The following is a 23,209-nucleotide window of genomic DNA, read 5'->3' on the forward strand; positions in this document are numbered from 1 at the left end:
TTGATCTGCTTTACTAAGGAAAGTAACTGTAAGGGGTTAACAATCTTAGTTTAATTAAACATGCATATATCATTCATTTAGTTCAGGGAGAAAAGATCAGCTCCCTGAACTTCAAGGCAAATACAAATAAATTACAAACATACATTATAAACAGTCCAAATACAAACCAACATCTATCTGGGTTACAAAGCCGGGGGGCAGTTACGGCTTGCGCAGAGTCTCAACACACCTTTCATGAGTGTGCCCCAAAAGTCAAACGCCAAGCTTGGATCTTATATACCCACGTCAGGGCCCTGGGGTACTTGATTACCTCAGTGCTGAGAAGCACTCAAATAACAGTGAAAAATCCCATTTAGGGTGTGGGAAAGTTAATCCCTAGTACCACCATATACAAGTCAATGACCCCTGATTGTCTTAGTGCTGAGAAACTTTCCAAGACAAGATCCCACTTTATCTGCCCCATTCAAACAAAGGCCAGAATCATTAAAGGCACTTAAGAGAAGAACAGCAAAAAGTCCCACCTTAATTACTATAACAATATGTGATACACATGTACACATACACACATGTATAGGCATCTGAAGCCATGGGTCTTGATATAGGCTCATATGCACACACTTACACATGCCCCCATGTATATATGCACATATATGTGCATATATACATATATATGTGCATGTACACACAAAATTACAAAGCAGCGCATCCCCTTAGATATTACAGTTGGGAACAGTGACCTCAGTTGTCACAGGACTTAGAAGTAGAAGGGACCTGAGACATCACCTTGTCCAACTCCACTTTGCAGATGAAAAAACTGGGGCTTGGAGGGGCAGAGAAGTTGTCCAAGATCCCCTAAGAAGTGAATGGAAGGTCTGGGACTTGAATCCAGGCCTTCTGCCTCTAAATCCAGTGTTCCGCCCCGTGCCCAGTGCCCCTCCAAGATGGAGAATTTACAGTGAATATACATATATACACATATACATTTGGATGATGCAGAACCATAGATTCTTAGAGTTGGGAGAGACCTCCAAGGATTTTTGAGTAGTTTGTCCTTCTCCCTCATTTCCATTATCATCATCTTGTCCACCTTGGAGAAGGCCCTACTTCCTTGGTGCTTCTCTCACCCTCAACACAGCTGAAAGAAAATCCTTCTTTTGGGAAAATGGTAAATGTTGGAGAAGATGTGGGGAAACTGGAACACTGATGCATTATTGGTGGAGTTGTGAACTGATCTAACCATTCTGGAGAGCAATTTGGAACCCCAAAGGGCTATAAAACTGTGTATACCCTTTGATCCAGCAATACCACTTCTAGGTCTGTATCCCAAAGAGATCATAAACATGAGAAAAGGACCCACATGTACAAATATATTTATAGCAGCTCTTTATGTGGTGGCCAAGAATTAGAAATTGAGGAGATGCCCATCAATTTGGGTATGGCTGAACAAGTTGTGGTATACGAATGTAATGGAATACTTTTGTTCCATAATTGAGCAGATGGACTTCAGAAAAACCTGGAAAGACTTACATGAACTGATGCTGAGTGAAGCGAGCAGAACCAGAACATTGTACACAGTAACAGCAACATTGTGCCATGATCAACTATGATAGACTTAGCTCCTCTCAGCAATACAATGATCCAAGAAAATTCCAAAAGATTCCCAATGCTAACCACATCCAGAGAAAGAACTATGGAGTCTGAATGTAGAGTGCAGCATATTAGTTTCACTTTATTTTTTTTCTTTTTCATGGTTTTCCCCTTTTGTTCTGATTCTTCTTTCACAACATGACTAATGTGGAAATGTGTTTACCATGACTGTACATGTATTACCTAAAAAGAAAAAAGAAAAAATCCTGCTTTTGGGCCTCAGTGCTCCTGACACTATTCTTACAGGCCAGCTGCTACCCGCCTGTAGGGATTCACACAGAGATGAATGATCATTTGTCACTAGGTAGTATTAGTAAGGTTTATTAAATCACAGATAAAAAAAAAACAACCCTCTGAAAACCTCGGGGCACAGTTACAATTGTCTTTACTACTGCTGGTTGAAGGCCTTCATGAGGGAAGAGAGAATTTGATAAATGAAAAAAATGGCTGAAAGGATAGTATCCAAGAACAGAAATTTGATTTCTGGGCCTTGACTTAAAATACAGCTCTTGGGTATGCTCAGAATGCAGACAAGTATCTATCTGTGCACTCCAGACCACACCTCTCTCAGAATCCTCCTCAAGGTTCACCTCTTCCAGGAAGTCTTTTGCTTATGCTGCCTGAATCAGGCTGTTTAGAGAAGGTCACAGACTGGAGAGTCTTCACTGCACATATCCTGCTGTCCACTGCCCGGACCCCAGTAATAGTGCTCATGGCCCCATCAGGCCACTTTGGCATAGCAGAAAGAGTACTAGACTTAGAATCTGAATACTTAGGTTCAAATCCCAGATGGAGAATGGTGGCCATTTCATTTCACTTTCTGAAACTGTTTCCTTATCTATAAAATGGGGATGATACTTCCTACCTATGTCAGAGGGTGACTTTATAAAATTTAAACATAATAGAAATTATGTATTATTGTTGTTATTATAATGATTACCATCATCATCATTATTATTTTAGGACAAAAAATCCGCATCACTGAGGACCTGGAAGATGTGGAAGTTTCAGAGGGATCATCAGCCACATTTCGATGCCGGATCTCACCTGCTGACTATAGTCCTGTTCAGTGGTTTCTGGATAAGACCCCACTCCACACGAATGAACTCAATGACATCGAGGTGCAGCCAGGGGGCTACCACATGCTGACTGTGAGGCAGCTTGCCGTCAAGGACTCGGGTACAATCCACTTTGAGGCAGGTGACCAGAGAACGTCCGCTGCCCTGAGAGTCACAGGTGGGTCATCCTTGGGGACAGACCCCAATGTCTATTGTGAGCCATTCCTTCACTGTGGATACTGCATTTCTGCTTTCCCTAACCTCAGATAGCTCTGAGCTGTATCTCCATATTAGGGTCAGGCTGCCCTGAGACTGGCACTTTTTTTTAGCTATACCTAGAATATGCCAGTCCTGGCAATAGATTACATTGATTTTTTTTCAGGACCAACCTAGCTAAGTATGGAGAGGCTCATCATCCATAGCCTGGCCATTTGGTGATGAATTCTTTAGCCATGGGAACCCATGAAATAAGTCGTCAACAAGCATTAATTATACACCTGCTATGTGTAAGGCACTGTGTTAAGCAAAAATAGTCTTTGCCCTCAAGGAATTCACAATCTAATGGAGGAGGTGACATGCAAAAAACTATGTACAAACAAGTTATAGAGAGGTTAAATTGGAGGTAATCTCAAAGGGAAGGCATTATCATTGAGGGGGATGGGAAAGCCTTCTTGTAGAAGGTGGGGTTTTAGCTGAGACTTGAAGGAAACTAAGGAAGTCCAAATGGTCTTCAGCATAGTGACAGTGGCAGAAAAGGCGGCAGAGGAGGTAAAGAATCACATAGTTTTTAGGCTGTTTGTAAAGTTCAACTTTGCTATTGGTACTCTGTATGTGGGCTTCATGTACTATGACCAATGAGTGGAAACTCTGCTGGAGGAATAATCTCTGTGCCAAGACACAACATAGCACCATAGAAAGGGCACTCAGCTTGTCTACTCAATTAGGGGTTAAGGGACTTGAAATCAAAGACTAGCTCTCCCACTTACTGTTTGTGTAAGTAGTGATCTGGGCAAGTCACCTCACCTCTCTAAGCAGCTAGGCATTGCCATGGTGCACAGAGAGCTGAGCCTGGAGTCAGGAAGATCTGAGTTCAAATCTAGCCTCAGACACTTTCTGGCTGTGTGACATAGGCAAGTTACTAACCACCATTTGCCTCAATTTCCTCATGTGCAAAATGGGGGTAATAACACCTACCTCCCAAGATGGTTTTGAGGATCCAAGGACATGATATTTATAAAATGCTTTGCAATTAATGCTAGCTAACGTTAGCCCTAGTTTCATCTGTTAATTGAGAGGGGCTGTAGTAGATGATCTCTGAGGTCCTTTTCAGCTCTAGACTTGTGATCTTATGAATCAAGTCAATCTTGACATACTCACTATTACAAAGGCAGAAGACAAAAGAAAATTATAGCTGAAATGGAAGCATGGCAAACAGATTTTCCCTGGAGAGACAAATAAAAGAGTTGGAGGAGTTGGTTCTATGGTGTGTAGAAAGGCAACAAGCAATATCATTTCCTGAGATATTTGGTTATTTGGTATTGCAGTGCTCATGATAAGAATTTGCAAAAAGACCACCTTGAAAATAATTGCAGTTTTTGTGCTGACATTTATTATAGAAAATGAAAAAGTGGAGAAATCCTATGAAGAACTCGATAGATTAATCGACGTATTAACCACACTGGCATATACACATCAGCAAATTAAATTAGCATATTCTTTAATGTTTGGTGACTTTAGCGTGGATGGAGTTAAGAGAACCAGTAAAAATGTGCTGGAAAATATGATTCAGGGGTAAGGAATGAGAGAGGCTAATAATTGCACAGAAGCCTCACACCTGTAGATCATGAATACCTTCTCTTACAGAAGAAATGAAAGGTATTGGGACATGACAAGCGCTGAATAGTATCATAAAAATGAAGTTAATTGTATTTTAAAACACAGGAAATACATTACTGCTGGTGGAGGAGCCATTTTTGAACTGTCTCTGTATAGTAAGTTAAAGCAAAGATGAAAATTAATACAAAATGAGAAAAAGACATCGCGTGTGATTTAAACAACTCCAGCTTGACCCATTTAGGCACATCACTGATGTTGAAAATGAGAAATGGATGAAGGAAAGGATACTGACACCAATTGTAGAAGTTCACACAGAAGTTTAATGGATATGTCAATTTTCATAATAAAGGAACTTAAAAACCAACTTAATCATGGCAAAAACTTGATTTATTTGCTAAGTAGAGATAGAGTGGCTAATGGCAATGCTAGTTTAGAATAAAAACTTGTTTATGAAATCTTATGAAGAAAGATTGTGAACAATGTTACTTCATAAAGCAATAAAAATTAGTGGAGAGATAAACCTTAGGAGCCAAAGACATTTAAGGATGAAAATGGAAGAACAAGACAAAAGATGAAAAAGATCTGGATGTGGAGTCAGGAAGACTTGAGTTTAAATCCTGCTGTAGGCATTTATTAGCTGCGTGATACTGGGCAAGTCACTTTCATCTTTCCTAGCCTCAGTTTCCTCATCTGCAAAATGGAGTTAATGATAGGACCTACCTCCCACGTTTGTTGTGAGGATAAAAATATAGAGTTACAAACCTTAAAGTGCTATATAAATGCTAGCTGGTGTGAGAGAGTCTTTCCTGATCCCTCCAATTGTTCATGCTCTCTCCTTCATCAAATTATCTTATATTTCTTTATCTATGGATCTGTAGTCTGTAGAATGTAAAAACTCCTTCAGGCTAGGTACTGTCTTATTTAGGTCTATGTGCCCCTCTTGGATATGGAAGTCATTTAACAAGCCTTTGATGAATTGACTCAGTGGGCCCTAAGGGGGTCTTTTTCACAATTGTGACTACATCTAATTAAGAAAAGTCTAAGTTAGAATAATAACGAGGATGATAGCAAATTATGCTCTCTGCATAAGATAAGGCATAAGGCCCTTTTGGGGAAAATTTCCAACCCAATGGTTAAAATAAAAATAAAATTATCTGGAAGATTCCCTTTTGTGGAATGCTTTCTTCCCAAAGATGACGTTGGTGGAGGTGTTACAGTGTTTACAGTCAGTTCACAAATGACTTACCTCCCTACCCCCACCAGAGGGGAAATATAAAGAGACAAACTTTTGGTCATTTCTACAAGACGACCTTGAATGTTCATTTTAACTTGATTTGACCTCGAGGAGTGAAAGAGAGTAAGCTGGGATGTGCTCTGTACCACTCCCACCCCAACGAAGGACAAGCTCTGCCCAAGGAGAAGGAAATGGCCAACCACTCCAGTATCTTTGCTAAGAAAACCCCGAACGGGGTCACAAAGAGTCAGACACCACTGAAACAACTAAACAGCGACAATGACCTCCTCGAGGTGTATGGACGGGGCTCAGTGTGCCATTAGTCTGTAAGCAGGGCCGAAGCTCTCGAGGTCTATGATCTGGGTTAGGGTTTAATCTAGGACCTGGGTGAATTTTGGAAGCTGAGGGTTTTTTTTTTAGCATGTGGAGCTAAGTAGTTCAGACAGAGACTGAATTTATGTGTGTTGACCTCAATAGCACTGTTCTAAGGTGTTCTCCACAGACGCTTCTCCCAACAGTTTCATTCTATTGTCACACTAACCTTGTGGGATGATCTGCACATAAGGAAACCTAGGCACAGAAATAGATGGGGACTTTCTCAAGGCCATCCAGGGACTAAGGGGTTGAGGTAGGATTAGCTCTATCTCTTCAATTCTATGACCTTGCTGAGGATCACAGGCCATATGTGGTCCAGTTATTATAAGATAGTTCCTCCCTTGTCTTCACAGAGAAACCCTTTGAATTTTCCCGGGAGCTTACTGATGCTACAGTTACCACAGGGGAGACTCTGACCCTCTGCTGTGAGACTACAATCCCAGACAGCCCAGTGCGCTGGACCAAGGATGGCAAGGCCCTACGGCCCTCAGCCAAGTGCCAAATCAGCCGTGAAGGCTGTGAAGCCCGGCTGGTTATTACCGGTGCCAGAGAACAAGATGGTGGGCGCTACGTGTGTGAATTTGGCAAGGCCCGGACCAGCTCTATTGTCAGGATCGAAGGTGAGGTTCCCATGGGGCCATCAGGGCACTGGGGAAAGGGTGGACCCTGTAGACTGACCAGTCTATTCATCAAGGCCTCAGTTAGAAGGTAGATAGTCACTTCCTCTGGCCCAAAGACTCCAGTCACTTATAAATAACATCTCTCTGTTATCCATACTGCCTTTAATCAATGACATAGATCAAGTCATTATGTAGAAAAACAGGATGTTTGAGTCTAAAGATCTGCCTATAAATCCCAGCTCTGCTATTCATCCCTTTGTGGACTTGCATGTAAAGGTTAAGTCACTTGACCTTTGTGGGCCTCAGTTTCTATGAAGTGAAAGGGCTGCACCTGAGAATCTCCACAGTTCCATGTGGCTTTCAGTCCCTTGAACCTATGATCTCCCTCCATCTGTCATCTCTTAATTCTTTCATCTTTGGTCCCTCCCTGCCTAAGTCTCCTCTGCCTACAAGCAGGGTCAGGTCTCTCCTAGCTTCGGAAAACCTACTTGTGGCCCTGCTACTTCCCTCAAGTTATAAACTCATCTTTTGCTTTGTAACTGTGGGTGAGTCAACCCTAACTCTCCTCATCCTCTGTTTTCTGTCTTGTAAAATGTGTATAATAAAAGCACCGACCCCTCAGGACGGTGTGTGGAGATTGAATGAGATGATGAACAGGCTGTCTCAAAAGCTAGCTAAAATCTGCTCTAAGATTTTTGAGACACCTTCTATTTATGGCACTTCGCAAACTTTAAAGCCATAACATTCCTCACTATCATCCTCCTCCTCATTGTCATTATTATTTCTCTTTCATATTCAACTTCTGTACTCAGTCTCTCTACTTAGTTATTTATTTGGAGCCAGAAGTCCTGGGTTCAAATCCTCCCTCTCTCATGTACTACTCATGAGACCCTGGGCAAGTCACTTAACCTCTCTGAGTCTGCAATATTAAGAGGTTGAAATGGTTGACTCCTAAGATCCCTTCCGGCTCAAAATCTTGCAAATACTTGTTCTCTCCTCTACCTCCTTGCACTCTAGCCTCCATCTCTACATCTCTGCCAGGGCACTCTTTCTAACATCATCCACTTCCTAACTGCCCTTTTTTCAGTCATCATTCTCTGGCCATGCTGCTGCATTTGCCTCTGTTGACTGTCTCTTGCTTCTACATACTCCCTCCTTCCGTGGCACCATTCTCTTCTGTTTCTCATCCTACCTCTGAGAAAATTTCTTCTTGGTCTCCCTTCTAGCTCCTTTTCCCCCAGTCCCCTAAATGAGTGTGTCTCCCAAGGCACTGGCTTCAGCCCTCTTCTCTGCAGCCACTCAAGGTTCCCTGTTGTGGGCCATCATCTTTGAATGTCCAGTCATTTAATACTGTGATTGGTTTCTTTCACTTTTCCATGTATGGCATTTTATGAGTTTAATTAGGTGACATCCTCAGTACTTTGGAATATTCCCCAATCCCATAACCCAGAACATTTGTTACTCATTTTCCCTTGCCCTTCACTGTGAGCCGGACTCATAATCTGCATCCTTGCCACAAGCTTGATCCCAGCTATGTCTTCTAGACTCACAGACTAGCTAGAAGGCCCTTCAGATATTATCTAGTTAGACCTCTATGAGGAAATAGGCTCAGAGAGGGGATATAACTTACCCAAGGTCACCCAGCGAAGTATGGGCAGCATCAAGACTAGGACCTGTTCTTTTTTTAGTGTTCTTGTCCCTACACTGGGCCATCACTTGCTGATGGGGGGGAAGCACAGCTGGATAGATCCCAGACCCCTTGTTGGGGGATTGACCCGGAGAAACAAGAACCCTTTTTCTTTATTTTTCTCTTTTCTTTTAAAAAAAATTAAGAATAAGTTTATTAAGGAATGTTCATAAGAAAGCAACAATTTTTGACGTGGTTCTTCATGCCATATAATAAGATGATGTAAAAACTTGTAAGTGTGTGCTTCTTTCCACTGGGATTCTTAGTCTAGTCATGTCTTCTTTGCTAGAATAAATTAGTCTTTTCCTTGCTTCTCTTCACAAATGCCATGTGGAAACAAAAAAAAAATGGCATTCTCCTCTTCATTCTGTAAAGCTAGAGCCAGGGTTTTTACCATCACAGGTGACAGTTTTTACTTTATCCACTTTAATTAGCTGCCAATCTTTGAACTCAACATCATTTGATGCAAAAGTCAACACATTGTAATGGAATCTGTTAGTCTTTAGGGAGCCCTTGAATTGGACTTTGTTGCTGTGGGCTGAACTGGGGCTGCAACTTCAGCTTGTCAAAGGGAATTGGGATTTGAAGGGCCAGCGGGGAAGTGAGCTGATTGAACTCATGAGACTTGCCCAAAGGCTGCCCTCTCACTGTCGTATTTCTATTTAATTGACAGGCTGTGGCTTAAGAAAAAAGTGCCACTTTTCCTAATATCCAACTTTGAAACTGCTGGAAATTTTCAGGTTTTCATGGATGTCGTTCTAGCTCTGCTGCTTCTTCTTTAACCTTATTCTCTAGAAACTTGGGCATGGGACTTGGACCCTTTTTCCTCAGACTCAGGAGCGCTTTTCCCAAAGGGAGGGGAGGTTATCCTAGTTCTAGAGACCCCCAGAGTTTTGTTATAGGCTAGGCTTGTTCAGCATATATTTCAGGGATCCACTCAGCTAAAGACGAAAGCTATGATGAATAAAGGGACCCTGTTCTGCGCAGCCTTTCCTGGGGGCCTAAGGGGTGGACATGGAGTAACAGGGAAAGTCATTCCAAATGAGAAAATTGGTATAAGCAAAGTGGTGAGGAAACAAAAGGCTTATTTGGGGGACAGTGAATAAGTGGACAAAGCACGGAGGAACTAGGAGCTGTTTTTCCTTTCTCAGTTCTGATGTCTCCCTTCTCTACTGTTCCCTCTGCTTCCAGCTGCACCAATCTACTTCAAAGAGGAGCTGAAGGCTATAGAAGTCTCAGAGGGAGGAGCCACCACCCTACACTGTGTGCTCTCTGCTGTGGCTGCCCCGGTGGAGTGGCGCAAGGCCACCGAGGTGATCCGGCCTAGCAACAAGTATCACCTACGGCAGGAGGGGGCCACTCTTGAGCTGATTATCCGAGACCTGGAACCTCAGGACAGTGGGGAGTATTCCTGTGTCTTCAAGGACCAGAAGACCACAGCCACCTTGACTGTCAAGGGTAACATCTCTTCAGATAGTTTCCTTGGTGGTGCTGATCCAAAAGCAAGGGCTCTCTCTCTCTCTCTCTCTCTCTCTCTCTCTCTCTCTCTCTCTCTCTCTCTCTCTCCCTCCCTCCCTCCCTCCCTTCCTCCCTCTCTCTCTCCTTCCTTTCTCTCCTCCCTCCCCATTTATTAGACACCTATTGTATACAGAACACTCTGCTTAGCCCTGGGGGAGATCCAAAGTCTGTATTAGGTATTATTCCTGCTCTCATGAGTCTAGAAGAGTGACACAGAAATAAGTAACTATAATATACAACGCTCCAATGAGGCAGCTTGCTGCTGTGATAGATAAGCATTCAGGACTTGGAATCAGTAAGACTTGGATTTAAATCCTGCCTCAGACCCTAGTTGTGTGACCTTAGGCAAGTCACTAAACCTCCTTCAGATTCCTTGTCTGTTAAGTGGGGGCAATACCCACCTCACAGGATTGTTGTGAGAATCAAATGTGATTGATTGCACATGTAAAGTGCTTTGCAAACTTCAAAGTGCTATATAAATAAATATTACTGGCTATTATGGACCCTCTGGCCAGTCCAGAGAGAAACTTTCCCTTGTGGAATAAGGAGCTGGGTGACTGGGGAGCCTCTGGTTCTCTCAGTTTATATTGGAAGAGCTGACATTTTCCACCAGCCGTTAGCTTAGTATAAGCCAAAAGTATGAGTAGCTGAAAGAAGTCTTATGTCTAGCTCATGAGAGGTGATTATCTTTCTGTCCTCTGCTCCAGTCAGGGAACACTCTGTAGTATATTTAAAGGGGATATTGACAAACCAGAACATGTCCAAAGGAGGTTGACTGGGATGGTGAGGGGTCTGGAGATTATGTCATATGAAAATTCAATCAAGGAACTGGACAGAAGGCTTGGTGGGTAGGGTGGATCATGATCCATGTCTTCAAATATCTGGGAAGGCTGTCATGGAAAAGAGAGCAGATCTGTTCTGTGTTGATCTGGAGGGTTGAACACAAACTCTTGGGAGGGATGATTTTCTAACAGAACTATTCCACTACGAAATAGTCTGTATCAATAGAAGCATCATTTTAAAACAAGAGGAACCTCAAAGATCATTTAATCCAAGCCCCTCATTGTATAGATAAGGAGAGTTGAGTTAAAGGATTTACCCAAGATCACATGGAAGCCTTATGGGGGACGGGGAGTCTCCTGGACCATGTATCACATGCCGGCGTGGGGATAAGGGTTTTTGCATTGAGGCACAGTGGATAGAGTGGTGTACTTAGGGTCAGGAAGATCTCAATTCAAATCCTGCCTCAGACACTTGACTAGCTCTGTGACCCTGAACAAGTCTTTAACCTCTGTCTGACTTAGTGCTATCTTACAGAGCTGCTGTGATGATCAAATGAGATAACCTACATAAAGAAACAACATATATATGAGATGTTATGAGAATAACATATATAAAGCACTTTGTAAGCCTTAAGATGCTATAAGAATGCTAATTATTATAATTATTACTGTTTTGTTGTTATAATCATCATCATCATTATTATTATCATTCATTATTAGGGACAAAGGTTGAATCAGGTAATGTCTAAGATGCCTTATAACTCTAAGAAAACAAAAATTGATAGGAGGTTGGCAGCTAATTCAATTTAATTCTACAAACATTTTCTAAATACTTGCTCTATGTGGGGTGCCATGCTTGACATTTCAATACGAAGACCTCTATGACTCAGGCCATGTTCTCAAGGAGCCCAGAATCTAAGGAGGGGAAGGACATCTATATAAATGCCCTTGGTACACAAAGGAATGAGTGCAAAGGAGAGGACCAGGCAAAGCTCTGATGAATTTGAGGAGGGAGAACCACTTCTAGCTGCGGATATCATGAACACAGCTGCAGGGGAAAATTCCCTTCCCAGCCAGCATTCTTGGACTCTAGATGTGAATGCCTGATAGACAATTATAGTAAGTGGCACCTCATTCAATAAAACAGATAATTAATAATTAAAGGGGTGTTTGCAAGTGAAACAGAATTACATTTGGCAGTAGCTGCTGGCAGAGGACGCAGCAGTAATCTGGGTTACTGCAAAAAGTCATATGTGGAGGCCCCAAGCAAGTTATCTTTCATTTCCACTGAGAACCGGGTAAGAAGAGACAAGCTTACGTTATAGCAAGATGAAATTCACTTAGACACCAGCATGAACTTCTTCGTCCTCCACAGAATTCATCACTAGAAAAAATCACCTAGGGGAGTTGTGGAGCCTCTTAAAAAAAAAAAAACAAAGAAACAAAACACTGTCCAAATATCAATCAATGTACTGAGATAGTCAGTGGAAAGTTTTGCCAGATCTCTGCCTCTTGACTGTACTGCACATGAATACTTCCTAAGTGGCACATTTCCCTTTCCTGTGGTCTGTCTATAAGACCCAAATATCTCTGGAATCTTTCTTTACTTAATACAGTCCCTGCCACCTTATAGAGGCTTAATAAATGCTTGTTGACTGGCTGACTGATTGCATTGGATTGGCACACTGAGTATTGTTTCATGTGTCATTAGTGCAGTGAGTTCAACTTTGAATTCCATGAGGTGAGGGTGATCTACACAGTCCACCAAAAAACCAGTCTCATTAATTGCTGGTAGTTTTTTTTCCAAAACTGATTCGCTGCCTTGTGTCCACCAAGATCATAGTTGAAGAAATCATACCTGTAATCGTCAGCTCTTCAGATGTTGGATGTAGTGTTGAGACTTGTTGGCCCAATCCATCATCTCTGAGCATATGCAAAAGGATTTTTTCCTCCCTGCATTGTCCAAACCCAAGAAGACAAGTTTTCCGGATTTTTTGAATAGTCCTAAAAATGACAGAACACTGCTGAAGCCATTATAGAGCCACTCAAAAATGAATGACATCATCTTAGTTTAATCATGACTCAGTTGAGGCTCCTGGGCAGCTGCTCCACAGATGCCATCTCTGAGCCTCCCTCTCCATCACTGAAGCCAACACAACAACAGCAGCAACAACTTCCAACGACTTGCTGGAAATACATGGAGCCTCTTTCCATGAAAACCTTTAGAAAGGTTTGAGACGACTGTCTGCTGGGGTAGTTTGGAGGCTCTCTCTCCATCCCCGAAACGAGCGATGAGGCATAGATGACTCTATGATGGGCAGTTTCTGTGACTGTGCAGAATTTGGCATGGAGACTACAGGGCAGGGATAGTTATTTCTACCTTTCTGCCTTCTGTGCTCTTTTCTTCTTCTCAGGGTCTTTTCTACCAGCTGCCCCAGCACATGGGACCCTCCATCTACCCTAGACCTTCCCTCACCCTGGAGAAAAGAAACTGTTAAAGCTCAACCTCTCTGAGGTGAGGAGGATCCAGTGTACCCGTGCTAATTTGAGTTTCTAAAGAAGGGCCTTAATCTGGATGAGGAATGGTAGAATTTCAGGAAAGTAAATTCAGTTCAGCGCATTTATTAACTACCTGGTGTTTGCAAGGCACTGGAAGAATGAAGACCAAAATCCCTGTACTCCAGGAGCTCACAGGGATATAACACACATACAAAGCAGTAGGCACAAGGTAATTTGAGGAAAAAAGCACTAACGTGGGACAACAAGGAAGACTTCTCAAGAAACCAGATATCTGAGTTAGTCTTTAAAGGAAGATAAAGATTCAGAGATATGGGTCATAGATTGAGGGTTTAAAGGAAGCTCATGGATCATCTCCAGTCCCTTCATTTTACAGAAGAGGAAACTGAAACAGAGAGATTAGGTGATTTGCTCACTTCTACACAAGTAGTGTGAGGGAAGCTAGGTGGCATAGCGCATAGAGCACTGGGCTTAGAATCAGGAAGACATCATCCTGAGTTCAAATCTGGCCTCAGACACTTGCTAGTGTGTGACCCTGGACAAGTCACTTAACCCTGTTTGCCTCAGTTTCCTCATCTGTAAAATGAGCTGGAGAAGGAAATGACAAACCATCCCAGTGTATCCCAAATGGGAACAGGAAGAGTCAGACATTACTGAAAATGATTGAACAACAACAAAAGTAGTAAGCATCAGAGGAGGAATTTGAACCCTTCTGTTATGGCTCTAGTCAGGAGTCTTTCCACTATACTTCTCTGCCTCCTTAGATGAGGAGGACATATGTGCCAGGTATGGAGGAAGTCCTGTTGCAAATACAGAGTGGTGAGAGAAGAAAGGACAAGATTAAGGAAAAGCTATTATTCCATTCTACTTGAACAGGGAATCATGAAGAGGATCATCTGAGAAGAGGCTTGAATGCCAGGATCAGGAGATAGTATTCTAATCTACAGGAAATGGGGAACCATTGAATGTTCTTGAGCAAGGGAGCAACATCATCTGATTAGTATATTAGAAGGATTACTTTGGATATCATTTATAACAGGTATTCTTAACCTTTTTATTTTTTTTTAAATCATGATCCCCTCTGGCAGGCTGGTGAAACGTAGGGACCCTTTTTCAGAATAATGGTTTAAAATTTGTAGTATAACTATGTAGAATTACAAAGGAAATAGTCATCCAAATATTAAACAAACAAGTCCATGGACCTTGGATTAAGAACCCCTAGTATATAGGATGAACTGGAGAAAGTAGAGATGGGTTGTTGAGAGACCTATTAGGAGACTATCATAGTAGTCCAGGCCCACTGTGCCACATGTTCACTTCTTGCTTATTATTGACATCTAGCTCAGACAATCCATTCATTCATTCATTCGTTCATTCATTCAACAAACATAACTATGAGGATTGGAAGAATTCACTGCTTCCCCTTGTGAGCCACTCTGTGAACCCAGGTCCAGAGAGTGGCAGGAGAGGACAGTTCTGAGCTTCTGAAACTTCTGTCTTGCCAAGGAGAGCCAGCAGTTGCTGTCGCTTTCCTTCTCTGCTGCGTCATGTCCTGCCGAGGAAGGAATCCATTGTCTCTAGCACCATGCTGCTTTACTGCCATGGACAAGATCAGGGGACCGCCCAGTCTCTGTCCTGGCTTCTGGCACTGTCGTGGTGATTAGTAAGACTTCCGTGTACCCTTTCTTGCTAAATAATGGCTTATGTGGGGCAGCTAGGTGGTGCAGTGAGTAGAGCACCAGCCCCGGAGTCAGGACTACCTGAATTCAAATTCGGCCTCAGACACTTGACACACTTCCTAGCAGTATGACCTTGGGCAAGTCACTTAACCCCAACTGCCCTGCCTTCCCCCCTCCAAAAAAAAGAAAAGAAAACAAAGAATAAATAATGGCTTGTGCCACAAACCACCAGAAAATGTTTAGGGCACTTGGGGTGTTTATCCTGGAGAGGAGAAGACTTGAGGAGATGGTAGCTGACTTTATGTGGAAGAAGCTATCTCCAAGGAGTAGAAGAAGGAACAATCCAGGAAAGTTACAGAAAGGGATTCTGACTTGATATAAAGGAAGAACTTCCTGACAATTACCACTGGCTCAGAGAGCCAAGGGATAAAGACCTAGGATAAAACACTACAGATGCTTCACCCACAGGGTCTTCTAGCTTCAATTGGTTTCTCCCCTGCCCTCGTTCTAAGTACCCTTTTTTCTTGTTAATGTGATCCAATACACACCAGTCCCCTTTCCATTTTGTGGCTTCCCTAAATTCTCTCTGGAAGTCTTTCAGTCAGCCAACATTTATTAAGCACTCACAGAGAAAGGCAAACACAGTTCTTTTGCCCTCAAGGAGCTTACTATCTAAAGGGGAAGACAACAAGTGTAAGTGTTGCTGCTGCAATTACTCCCTTGGGCTGTTTGTGGAAGCCTTGGGGCAGGAGCATGGGAAAGAAATTCTTGCATGTAGTATAAGATACTGGCTGTACCCTCTTTTATCTTCATACCCCAGAAAATTCAATCTCTGTACAGTATTGACAGTACCCACACTTCTAACACTACTCCAACAGCTTCAACTTCATCCTACATTCATAGCATACCCCATCTTCCATGAATCACAGCTCTTCCCCACATAGCTTGACTTCACCCTCCATCATCCACTCCCAAGACTCCTGGTATGGTCCCATGTCTTCCAAATCCTCTAAGACTCATGCTATAATGGAAAAATAATATTTATTGAGGGATCTAGTTTTGAATTCCATTTATACTTTTTACTTGTATGGCTGTGGACAAGTCACTCAACCCCTCCAGGTCTCAAGTGTCTCTTCTGCATAGTGAGGGGGTTGGACTAGACTCTCTAAAATGCCTTCACGTTCTAAATCCAATAATCCAGTCCCCTTTCGTTTTCCTCTGCCTCTCTCACTTCAGACTGGGTGTTCCTCTTCTCCGGTATGTGATGCATTTCATCTCTGGCTATCCCACGTCAAGTCTGGGTGACCCACTTTATTTCTGGGTAAGCTCCGGCTGTTCTTTCCCCTGTCTCACTATCTCATGGCATATCCCTTTGCAGGACTTCATTCTCCCTGGCTACTTTCATCATTACCTCTGCCACCAGATGCAGTTTTGGTCTTGTCTGTCATATAGCCCTAGCAGGACCAGCAACATCATCGAATAACATTTATGAAATATCTGGCCCAATGCTCAATTGGGCCAAAGAGTGAGACAAGCAGGGTCTTTGATCGTGGGGATCCATTCTTCCGCTTGCTCTAGCCTACCCTGTTTTCCCCTGCATCCATCACATATTTCCTTTCCTCGTCTGTCTTTCTTCTCTTTCTCCTGAATAGTGGTTGCCTCTTTTTGCCAAGGAAATGAGCCCTGCTTATAATAGTAATAATAATAGCTTCTATTCATTTATAAAGTTTTTTCCTCACAACAGCTCTCAGAGGTAGAGTGCAAATATCATTGTCTCCATTTTATAGGTGATAAAACCAAGAGCCAGAGAGTATGCACTGGAAATAGCATGGGGCATCTGGAACTGTGCTCATACATTTAGAGCTGAAAGGGACCAGTTCAACTCTGTTATCCAAGGAGGTTTCTTTTCTCTAGTAAACTCATCCCTGGATCTCCCAGACCCTCTCCTCCTCTGCCTTGCCTTTCCACTGTGCTCTTGAGAGCCCTCCTCTGTTGTTAAACCCCCCCTTCATACTAGATCTTTTCCATTCACATTCCCTTTATCTTCTGGGGCTCATTGAAACCTAGCTTCCTTCTGAAGATACTACATCTTTTGGAACCCTTTCCAAGGCCACTGCTCCTTCTTTCACGTCTTCTGACACCTGGGGCCAAGAGGAGGACTCCGCACAACTACTTTGGGACCTCTTTTCTGCCATCATCCGTCATCAACTTCCTCTCCTCTGCAGTTCACTCCATCCCGTCCAGGTCCTTGTTGCTGATGTTGAAGGACCTCCAGGTCTCTCTGCCTCTCAGAATCATCTTCATTCCAATCCCTGATTCCGTTAAACACATTGACTTCACAGGTCCTCAACCTCCTCAACTCTTATGACTTCCTTCTATAGTCTACCTTAACCATGTACCCATGTTACACCTTAGACACCAAACCTCATTCCACCCACCTGAATTTCCCTGAGGTATTAGAATGTTTAGCTATAGCTTTTAGTTATAGGTAGTAAATAGTAGTGGCAGGATTCAAACCTAGGGCCCCTGACTCCAAAGCCATCACCATACTATGCTTTCATCACTATTAATGGAATTATAGGTTCTTCACTATAGGCAATGACTTTGTCTCTTACAGATCTTAAGTCCATAAAGACTGGGAAAATATCTTGGGTATAATAGATATTCAATAAATAAATGTTTATAGAATGAGTGATGGCCATTGATGAAGAAAGAGCACTGGACTTGGAGTCAGACGAGACCTAGGTAAAGTCCCAGCTCTTCTGCATCTTGACTTTGGGCAAGTCACTTTCCTTCTTTGTAGTCCTGTGGAGGTATCTGAGAGCAGGAGAATGGTCTAGAGCAGGAGTTCTTAACCTGAGGTCTGAACCTGTTGGATTTTTTAAATCCAACAATATTTCAATATAATTGGTTTCCCAGAGGAGTAGAAGGAAGTGTTTGAAGTGTTAAGGGATGTCATGAAGTCCCCGACTGCCCTCACTCCAACCCACCCTCCTTAAGTTGACTCTTTTACCTTCTCTGAGAACTTGTGTGCAATCTTTGTGAGGCTTATAGCAGACATTTTATAAAACTACAAGTTTGTTTGGATACATACACTAAAATAAACCCTAAGTGAATCAGAATTCTAGTTTTTATGTCATAAAAACTAGAAGAAATAATACAATTATCTCAGTTATGGAGAGAAGGAACACTTTATCAATCAAACAACAGAGGAACCCATTGGAGACAAAATCAACCAGACTGATTTATGAGGATAAAATTCTTTTGGACAACAAAACGCAATATCTCTAAAATTAAAAGAAAAGAAGCAGATTGAGGAAAAATATTTGCAGCAAATATATCAGCTAAAGTCCTGCCATGCATAACCTACAAGGAATGGATATGGATTTGTAAGTCTGTTGTTATGTACTCGTCGATGGAACAATGGCACAGTGAGTGAAGGACATGATCAGACAATTTACAAAGGACAAACGACAAAGAGTTTTTGATTCCCGGATAATAATAAGAGAAATGCAAATCAAGACAACCTTACACTCACTAGAACGACAAAATGGCAAGAGGTAACCCTGGGTTCTTGAAGACTATGTCCACAGAGCATAACGTCTTGGCTACTTCTTTTTGCTGAAATGGCCTGGAGTTCTGGCCATAGACATGGTGTGCTTTCTGAGGACCAGCTTATAAAGAGGCCCATCACCAGTAGACTGGCCACGTGGGTGTTGAATTCTTTCGCCATGAAAAGCCAGGAAACAAAGAAAAACACAAATTGATCCTCAGTCCTACGCCATTCTCCACCTCTGTTCCTGCTGTGTTGATGGAAGGAGGAGAGTGTGTTAACACTCACACAATTTTTAGATTGTCTGTAAACTTTAACTTAGCTGCCAGTACACTAAATGTGTGGATTACACCAAAAGAATGAAATTGATTATATTTTAGCAGATAGGAGGCACCTCAGTACTGATGTGGGAGTCATTCTGGAATCAGCTATCTGTACACTCAGATCACTACCTTGTGAGAGCAAAGATAGAAAATTAGGAGGAAACTAGAAGAAAGAATAAAAAGGCTTAAAGGACAAGGCATGCAATTAAATAAATCTGACCTATTTAAAGAAATTATTCATAATGAAATATGGCATGTGTTGCTATGGATATGAAAAACTTAAGCAAACACATTCCCATTCCAAATTCAAAAATATCATCAACTCATGAACTGTGGGATAACATCTACTTAGGTCTTTCATCTCCAGAACAACATAGGAGCTACAGGAAAATGGGGTAAGATGAGAAGGAAGAATATAAACTCAGTTTATAATATTTCATACAAAAGTCTAACTGATATAAATCACTTGCCTCAATGAGGAGACCTGAAAAGCTTTTAAAAAAGCATGTTAGTTACAAATTGTTAGATTTAAAGTATAAAAAAAGACATTTTTTGAACATGGCCAATGTAGGAATATGTCTTGCTTGAATATGCATATTTGTTACAAGGATTTTCTTTTTCTTTCTTTTTTTTCAAGGGAGAGTAGAGAGGTGGGAGAGAAAAAAATAGATTTTTGTTCATTGAAGAAATAAAATTAAACTTTAAAAAGCAGTAAGAAAAAATGGCACATTAGTTAGCAAATACTTGACTTGCTTACCAAGAGAATATATGTGATAGCCAAGGGCAATCTCAGTTTAGAACATCAGATCCTTTGTAAAATCTTACAGAGAAGGATGGCAGAAAAATTATGAGCATTATTACTTCATAAAACAGAGAGAAGCAGTAGAAGGTAAAGTCAGCTTAAACAAAGTTTCACAAGAGATCTAACAAAGCGAAAGCATGTCAAGCATGTTTAAGGATGAATTTGGAAGGACAATAAACAGAAAAAAATGTAAGAGATCTTCAGAGATTTTTATAACAAACTCTTTTCACCATCAAAGTATCATGAATTCATGGGATTAATTCTAAGGGTTGAAGAGATATTAATAATAGTTAATATTTACTTGGTGCTTTAAAGTTTGCAAAACATTTAATATATATCATCTCATTTGATCCCCACAACAACCCTGAGAGGTAGATGCTCAGGCCTGATCCTCAATGTTTGGCAGCAGAAGCTCTCTAAATGTATAATTACATGGCAAATTTCCACACAACTAAAAGATGAAAGTAAAATTCAACACACAACTCGTTTGGATTCCACAGGGTTTTTTTTGAAGGATATTAGTTTTGGTTGGCTGGATCTTAGATGATTAGTTTGTTGTTTTCTATGTGTATGCACTTAGCCCAGTGTTTGGTACATCGTAAAAGTACTAAAGTGAGTGTTTTTTCATTTATCCATTCATCCATCCATCCATCCATCCACCCATCCATCCATCCAAGGAATGTTAAAACTCTTAAGGCTAGTAAGATACTTCTAGATAAAAGGGCATGTTCCTTCAGTTCTGTAAAGTTCTTGCACCTCTAACAGCCTTTTTCAGACTAATACAAGCCCCAGCATTCATGTTAGGGTTGCAGAACAGATCTTTGACAGCAATGCTATTTGAGACTGGGTTGTTCTCGTTTATGTAGAGGAAAAGTCATGTTTCTAATGCTACTCCTTAAGAGTAAAAGTCTATGTTTTAAATGTTCTTGTAGATTTAAGAGAGCTAATTGGCCAGGGCACACAATTCTAAGCTCATGGACGTCCTTTTCTGAGTGCTAATTGGCCAGGCCACATGTGTGTAAGCTCATGGACAGTCTGCCCATGGTTGATTTGGGGGGGGAGGGGAAGGCAACAGGGCCTTGTCACACATTCATTGACCTGAGTTGTAAGTACCTGTTATTTGTAAAGAAATCTGTGATGACTCATTCTCATAAAAACCAAAAACAAACAAACAAACCACCACCACCCCCCAAGGATGATATGCAGTCAAAGTGGCAACTATCTCAGCATAGGAAGTATGCTCAGACTGGGTACTAATAATTATCTTGAGAATAACCTTGAAAGAAGCTACTGTTATCTTCACATAGGACTGAAGACTTTTGTAAAAATTATAATAGAAAAAACTTTTGGCATGTAAACTTAGGAGGTCACAAGTAGCTGTGCTTGAAAGAAAACCATTAACCCTTAACAAACAAGTGAAAAAGACTTCAATAAATCATACCTAATGCAAATGTTTCTTCTGCTTTGGAAAGGAGACTCCTGAAATGGGGACTGCATTTGAAGTTTTGGCAGATGATCATTGGATAATTATATAAGGAATTATACCCCATAACATTGTTATTCTTCATAAACGAACAGATGACAGATCCTCATGCTACAACTACAAATCCCCAAATATCCTTTAAAAATGCACAAATAAACTGTACTCCAGAAAATTATCCCATACAGAAAATCATCACAGCTAAGACTATTGCCATGACTACTCAGATGTAAGTTAATCCACACATATCTGAGAAGAGTGTTTTTAATAGATGCTGCCATACAAAACATTCATAACCTCCGAACAACATGATTAGAAAAACTTTCAAGATATAAAGACCTAGCAGAATTAATCAACACCATGTAGAAACAAGGAGAATGCAATATCATTCCTGTCACCTGGTCACTATGAGAATTGTCTAGAAAATCAGCCTGCATCCAAATGCTTTTTACTAAACTATGTAAATCTTATAATTTTATCCACCGGTGCATTAATCTGACAAATAGCAAACATGAAGGAATTGTAGAAGGCTAGTGACTTGTCCCAGGACTATTTCCATCTGGTTCCACTGCATAAAAAGACGAGAAGAAAGAAGTAATGATAATAATAGCTTAATTACCACTTAGCCTCGTGTCTACAGATAGAAATTAGTATACCCATGGCCCCTTAGGTTATAAAGAGGGTCACTAATGAAAAACAGCTGCTGAGGACACAAGTGGAACCTCCATGCATGGACTTTAGGATCACCATTCAGATTGTGCACATAGAGGAGAAAGAAACGATGCTGAAAGGAGAACGAAGATGGGGAAAGTTTCATGGAGCGCATCTGTGGCCACCTGAGAGACCATCCAGTTTGACTGTCTCATTTTAGTCAAGGAAACTAGGGTTAAATGACTTGTCCCAAATCATGTAAGACAGTAAAATGGCAGAGATGGGATTTGGACTCTGGAACTCTGAATGCAAAGGCAGTATCTTTGTATTATACCATGTACTGCCAAATTAGACCAAGTGCACATGGAAGTGAAGTATCCTGGGAGCAACACAACTGGGAGAGCATTGAGGAATTATTTCACAAGTTATTATTATTTCACAACTGAAGAAGAGGAAGGCACCGAAGTCAAGGAAAAAATCTCAGACTCAATTAATAGTAAAAAGAAGGAAAAAAAGGGGAAAAAAGCTTATTGAGAGAAAATCAACTTTCGACCTGTATGCTTACTACTTTTCCATCTGGATGTAATATTTTTTAGGAGAATAGTCTATATGTGCATCAGAGGCATCATTGATAAGGGTATTAGAAGGATAAGAGGAAGAGAAGAGTCCATGATGACCATAAAATCTTGAACATGGATGACTGGGAAGATGATAATGACATACACAGAACTGGGTAAGTTGGGAGAAGGGGTAGATTTAGTAGGGGAAGAAGATCATGAGTTCAAGTTTGGGATATGCTGAATTTAAAGAGTTAGTGGGATATCTAGGGGGCGATACAAGACTGGAAGTCAGAAGAGAAATTAGGCCCCATTTAGATAGTTTGAAAAGTATTCTTTTTCCTCCTGAGTAAAAAATTTGAGCTTATTATAAAAGCTACCTATTGATTTCTCTTGATTGGAATAAACTTCTAGATGCCAGGAACAGTGCTTATCCTGAATTTTGTGTAAGTCCTGGTAAACTGGGAGTTTTGTTCATGTACTTGGACATGAAGACATCACAAAGTCCTGTGTTTCCTTGTTACCTTTTGTCTAGAAGATCAGAGGATGGCAAATGAAATCAGTGAAGTTAGAATAAGGAATACATCCGTGGAAAATAAATTTTACATGAGCTATCTCTAACAAAAGTCTGATGCCCAAGATATAGAGGGAATTGATACAAACATACAAGACCAAGAGTTATTTATGAATAATTTTCAAAGAAGAATTGCAAATTATCAACAAGCACATGAAAGGTTGTTTCAAATCACTAATAATAAGAAAAATGTAAATTATAATAATTTGGACATTTTGCACAAACCAAGCAAGTTGGCAAAGATGATAAAAGATAGAAATGGTCAATGTTGGAAGAACTGTGGAAACACTAATATTCTGTTGGTGAAGCTTCTAAG

General features: G+C 41.2%; 1 protein-coding gene and 1 pseudogene across 1 annotated transcript in view; one reads left to right on the forward strand and one right to left on the reverse strand.

Annotated features, from left to right (window-relative positions):
- The window catches only part of OBSCN (obscurin, cytoskeletal calmodulin and titin-interacting RhoGEF), a 330,114-nt gene that overhangs the window by 122,632 nt on the left and 184,273 nt on the right, over positions 1-23,209 (forward strand). Inside the window, exons 42-44 of the mRNA XM_036739619.1 lie at positions 2,611-2,883; positions 6,504-6,770; positions 9,649-9,915. Coding sequence (XP_036595514.1) covers positions 2,611-2,883; positions 6,504-6,770; positions 9,649-9,915 — 807 coding nt within the window. The remainder of the gene's footprint in view (positions 1-2,610; positions 2,884-6,503; positions 6,771-9,648; positions 9,916-23,209) is intronic.
- LOC118831590 lies at positions 12,218-12,819 on the reverse strand (annotated as a pseudogene).

The sequence above is a fragment of the Trichosurus vulpecula genome, chromosome 9, assembly GCF_011100635.1.
Source record: "Trichosurus vulpecula isolate mTriVul1 chromosome 9, mTriVul1.pri, whole genome shotgun sequence".
In the NCBI taxonomy this organism is placed as follows: domain Eukaryota; kingdom Metazoa; phylum Chordata; class Mammalia; order Diprotodontia; family Phalangeridae; genus Trichosurus; species Trichosurus vulpecula.